Source organism: Nuphar pumila, chromosome 3 (assembly GCF_984573655.1).
Source record: "Nuphar pumila chromosome 3, dmNupPumi1.hap1.1, whole genome shotgun sequence".
Taxonomy (NCBI): Eukaryota; Viridiplantae; Streptophyta; class Magnoliopsida; order Nymphaeales; family Nymphaeaceae; genus Nuphar; species Nuphar pumila.
Genome location: NC_143251.1, coordinates 18,415,755 through 18,421,287, shown reverse-complemented (window position 1 = coordinate 18,421,287; position 5,533 = coordinate 18,415,755). Strand labels below are relative to the sequence as shown.

Here is a 5,533-nt window from a genome sequence, read left to right as displayed (position 1 = left end):
GGCGAGCAGCATATCAAAATTCTGCAGATACGATGGTTACGGGCATATACAGCTACACTGATAACATTGCCCCCTGTGTGACCCGAAGCTTGGCAAGTCCTTGGGCTCGAGGGGTAAGCCCTAAGAGTTTTAGGCTGACATAGGCAGAGACCGTCAGTACGGCAGGCCGAGCCAGCTAGGTCCGCCTGAAGCGGTTTCTCCAATTAAAAAAAACGCTCACCGGTAAGTTTTGAACTCTTGACATTCATCAACTTGGTGACATTCATGAACCGCTCCTACTAAACGATCAGCTTTTCGTAGGCCAATTAGTTTATATATTTGACCATGCTTACTACTAAATGAGCAGCTTTGCTTAGGCAAATTAGTTTATATATTTGACCATGCTTCCAACTAAAATGAGCAGCTTTTCGTAGGAAAATTAGTTTTACATATTTGACCATGCCTACTACAAAATTGCCACAATAAATGCACTACCACAGGTGTCAAAACACGCTGGCAGCAGAATGCACGACAGCAGAGAATAAGAAAATGGCACGCGAATCCCACTGCATTACGCGCTTAGTCCGCCTCACACGCGGCTAATCAGTGTAATCACTATCCTTTTACACATAAGACAACGCTTTCCCACCGCGGCTAACGGCATTCACTAGGTTTCTTATGAGTTGAGGTGCTATTGTAGCACACCAAGCAGCGACCATGTTACTGCATGAGAGCACCGAATAAGGGCAAGTTTTTTAAAAGACTTTCTTTTATAAACACATGAGCTATTTCTAGTATTAATGGAGAACACATGGCCTTCATAAATCTTCATTAATCGAGTGGAACTGGAAGGCTGATGTTAACACCTTTTAAAAATGTCAGAAAGTTCATGTTTGCAAAACTCATTAGTCAGAAAAATAATTTATAATTGAAAATCGTCTTGCCATTCTCTTTTTTTTACTGTCACTGAGTTCATGATTGAGTGAAACTCATTAGTCAAATAAACAATTTATAATTTAAAAGAAGAAGAAGAAGAAGACATCTTGCCACAATGCCATCTACTTGGCAACTATTTACTCTGCTTTAGCAGGTTTCATGGAAGCAGAATGCAATGTTTAAATAGCAAAACTCGTTAGCTGAAAAGATTGGTATAAATAAACGAATGCAACACTAATTAGTAATTACCCCTTCTAATCTTTTTCTCTCTTGGTAAAAGCCACCTTTCTATTTTCAAACTCTCTCTCTCTCCCTCTCTGGATTTTCTCTTTCCTACCGCCGTTTCTAGGTTCCTTCCTTTTAATTAATTAGCATCCGGCACATGCCAACCTTTTCTTTCACTATTTTGATACGAGATCCTGAGTTATATAAAGGTGTTCTCTCTCTTCTCCCCTCGCACCCATTCATAAATCTTCTCTCTCCTCCTCTTGCTCTTCTAGATACTGATACTTTGGAGCCAAATCGGTTAAACAATTTATGTTCTATATCACTCTTCCTCGTTGGGATTGCTCTCTTCATTGTGGCTCTTCTTATCATTGAAGTTCATGTTAGATGCTAAAAACCCAACAAAGGAAGTCATTTGTTGCCTTATATTGCCCTATACACCTTCCTCCTCATTTTCCTATTCTTTTTCTGTCATATTTTGGTTAAAAAGGAAGCATGACACTGTAAGCTATTGATGCTCTGCATCTCCATTGTATCTTCTTCTTCGTCATATTGTTATTGTTATTCTTCCCCACAAGACCAGAAGAAAGCCATAGACTAGTTGGGGGAAATGGGGTTCGAGTTTGGGGAATGGTGGTCGAAGGAGAGCCACAGAGGGACACCGGTGGTGGTGAAAATGGAGAACCCCAACTGGTCGATGCTGGAATTGGAGAGCCCGGAAGACGTTCTTCTGGACAAGGGGAGGGGCAAGAACGCGAGGCAGCTCACTTGGGTCCTCCTGCTCAAGGCCCACAAGGCAGCCGGCTGCCTCACCTCCATCGCTTCTGCAACTTGGGGCCTCGGCTCCACCATCCGCCGCCGCATCTCCGCCGCCTCGGACGAAGGCGATGGCGTCGTCGGGAAGAAGAAGAAGAAGAACAGGCTCTACTCCTGCATCAAGGCCTCCCTGTTCGTCGCCCTCCTGATGCTCGGCTTCGAGGCCGTCGCCTTCTACAAAGGGTGGCACTTCAATGCCCCTCGGCTCCGCTTCCCGACTTCCTTTGGGGTGCAGACCCTCCTCCATTCTCTCTACTCCTCCTGGGTTTTCGTTAGGATGGAGTATATTGCTCCTCTCCTTCAGCTTCTCTCCGACGTCTGCGTCGTGCTGTTCCTGATTCAATCGTTGGATAGGTTGGTCCTGTGCCTGGGTTGTTTCTGGATCAGATTCAAGAAGATCAAGCCGGTCCCCAAGGCGGAAATCGAGCCGAATGCCGATGTTGAAGGTGGATACGACGCCTATTTTCCCATGGTTCTCGTTCAGATTCCCATGTGTAACGAGAAAGAGGTAAATTTTCCTTCGCGTCCTCGGCATTTTGATCCCAAATTTCGAACATATGATGAAAAAATTATCAGCAATGCGTACCTCGTTGTTTCTGAATTCTCTTGAAATGTTCGATTTTCGCATCTTGGTTCCAGGATCACGGTTTTCGTTTAAAACTCGTAAAATTTTCACGTCTGCATTGATTTATGGGGTTTTAGTTCGGACAAAAAGATGGTAGTTTCAAATTTAATTCTAGCATGGTGGTTTTTGGTGTTTTGGTTTACATTCTCTATCACTGGGTTGCTAGGATTTCTAATTCCTAACGAAGATTGTCCGTTCCCACATGTTTTGTTATATCAGATGATTACTGAGAATGATCTTCAAATTTTCATTTTTCCAAAGGTTTATCAGCAATCCATAGCTGCTGTCTGTAACCTGGATTGGCCGAAAGCGCGTATCCTTGTTCAAATTTTGGATGACTCAGATGATCCAACAACTCAATTTCTTATTAAAGAAGAGGTAGAGAAATGGCAACAGAATGGTGCTAATATTGTCTATAGGCACCGCGTTCTCAGGAGCGGGTACAAGGCCGGAAATCTCAAGTCCGCCATGAACTGTAGCTATGTGAAAGATTATGAATTCATTGCCATATTCGATGCTGATTTCCAGCCATATCCTGATTTTCTGAAAAGAACAGTTCCTCATTTCAAGGTATGTAATTTGCATTTCTTATCCTTTTTTAAATCGATTTTCTATGTGCACTGTTTCTATTTTTATAGATGCCATTTTTTCGTGATTTTAGGACAATTTGGATGTGGGATTGGTTCAAGCAAGGTGGTCATTTGTGAACAAGGATGAGAATCTGTTAACCAGATTACAGAACATTAACCTTGCATTCCATTTTGAAGTGGAGCAGCAAGTGAATGGCATATTTTTGAATTTCTTTGGATTCAATGGGACTGCTGGTGTTTGGAGAAGAAAGGCCTTGGAAGAGTCTGGTGGATGGCTCGAGAGGACCACCGTAGAAGACATGGATATTGCAGTTCGAGCTCACCTCCATGGATGGAAATTCATCTTCCTCAATGATGTAGAGGTAACAAGGGCTGCTTCTTGTTTGTTTACATTTTCTTTTAGATTCTCGTTTTTTCTGTTCTCTTAATTAATTGATCTTTGTTAAAAAATGATATAATCATGGTCCTCGTATTGTGTTGGTGTATTGTTCTTGATCATAATTGGGGTGATAGACTTAAGATTGATCCGTTGCTTACTATATATGGATCAGTTGCTTACTATATACTGACGCATTTAGAAATAAAATTCATGGTATTTGAATCAAATCATATATTATTTATGAGGATCACAAGCGTAAAGAGCAAGGCACTATTTGTGTCTTATTTTTTCCCCTGAACTTACAATTTTACAGGATTAGTTAGAACTAGCAAGAATTGTGAACAGAACCCTTTCATTTTCAGCTCTCATCTTCTTGCCACTGATTTCTTTTGCTTAATTACAGTGCCAATGCGAGCTCCCAGAATCATATGAAGCGTATAGAAAACAACAACACCGATGGCATTCTGGTCCAATGCAGCTATTCCGGTTCTGCCTACCTGATGTTATTCGTGCCAAGGTCTGCACCTACAACATGCTATTTCTTATTTCCAAACGTTTTACATAACAAATAAAGCATATCTGTGTAGTTGGAAATGAGTTACTTATTGTGTGCTTCTCTTGTTTTCTTGATCAGATTGGAATGTGGAAGAAAGCCAACCTCATTTTCTTATTTTTTCTGTTAAGAAAACTTATACTTCCCTTCTATTCTTTCACACTCTTCTGCATCATCCTTCCTATGACGATGTTTGTTCCTGAAACTGAGCTGCCATTTTGGGTAGTATGCTACATACCTGCCACCATGTCCATCCTCAACATACTTCCTGCCCCAAAGTCCTTCCCTTTCATTGTTCCTTACCTTCTGTTCGAAAACACCATGTCTGTAACCAAGTTCAATGCCATGGTTTCTGGCCTGTTCCAATTAGGAAGTGCCTATGAATGGGTGGTTACCAAGAAATTAGGTAGGTCTTCTGAGGGGGACCTCGTCGCTTTGTTGGACAAGGAACCAAAGTATCAGCGTGGTTCATCAGAGCCAAATCTTGATGCTCTCAAGGAGGTTGATCAAGTTAGCAAGAAGCCAAAGAAGAGAAACAGAATATATCGAAAAGAACTGGCGCTTGCCTTTTTGCTGTTGATAGCTGCTGCAAGGAGCTTGCTTTCTGCTCAGGGAATTCACTTTTACTTTCTACTGTTTCAAGGGGTGTCTTTTCTAGTGGTTGGCTTAGACCTGATCGGAGAACAGGTTGACTGATTGCAGTAGAATCTGCGTAAGGATAGAAACTACTGTGGTGTTGTCTACTGTCTCTGTAGCAGGAACCTTGAACAGATAGGATCAGAGAGACTGAGGAAGAGGCTTCCATCTCTTCTTTTCTCCAGCATAGAAGGAGATGAGGAATTTGGATCCTCTCTTCATTACGATGTAGTTAATGCTGCTTGCTTCTGTTTATGAAGGTTCAATTTGATTCTTTCGGGTGATGACCACCGCCGACACGGCCCACTCATGTAAGAAAATTTTCGTCTGTAAGATTTTAGTTGCAAGGCTACAGTTGACTGAGAGAAGTGCTAGTGAGGGTGGTATAGCAAGGATAAGGCCCTTGTCAACCTCCATGGCTACAGGAGGACCATAAATTCATTGAATTGATTAATTGCTATACATAATTGTTATTCTTATGTTTTCCTTTCAGTGCGATAGCTATGGAGTGGTAGTTTATTGTTATTATTATTTGTTTAAGCTGCCAGCTCCAGCAAGTGGCTCTTTCGTGATTGCAATAAATTACTATCCTTATTGCAGCAGGCGTTTCACCAAGAGATGGTCCAAGCCATCCGAGAAATGAGAAACCGTAAAATGTTATTTTTGCTCAACTTTAAATTATTCATCGGAAGGGTGGGGACAAGAAGTCTCTTTAGTGCTGTCTCAAGCAAAAGATTTCTATAATCACTTTTGGGCAAGAATTCTCTTAGCTGATGTGTGCAACACACCAATGA

The 5,533-nt window shown here is 41.7% G+C and overlaps 1 protein-coding gene across 1 annotated transcript; it reads left to right on the top strand.

Annotated features, from left to right (window-relative positions):
- Positions 1–1,371: 1,371 nt before the first annotated feature.
- Positions 1,372–5,215, top strand: LOC149842172 (putative xyloglucan glycosyltransferase 12). The gene is made up of 5 exons (XM_090001299.1): positions 1,372–2,464; positions 2,843–3,151; positions 3,243–3,533; positions 3,954–4,067; positions 4,185–5,215. Exons 1-5 carry the CDS (start codon positions 1,751–1,753, stop codon positions 4,797–4,799), a joined length of 2,043 nt encoding a protein of 680 aa, XP_089857425.1. The 5' UTR covers positions 1,372–1,750; the 3' UTR covers positions 4,800–5,215.
- Positions 5,216–5,533: the final 318 nt, after the last annotated feature.

Bases quoted from the DNA above. Each gene is read 5' to 3' on its own strand.
- LOC149842172 (XM_090001299.1), top strand. From the start codon at position 1,751: ATGGGGTTCGAGTTTGGGGAATGGTGGTCGAAGGAGAGCCACAGAGGG. The intron at 2,465-2,842 runs GTAAATTTTCCT...ATTTTTCCAAAG, and splicing joins CCATGTGTAACGAGAAAGAG to GTTTATCAGCAATCCATAGC. The intron at 3,152-3,242 runs GTATGTAATTTG...TCGTGATTTTAG, and splicing joins GAACAGTTCCTCATTTCAAG to GACAATTTGGATGTGGGATT.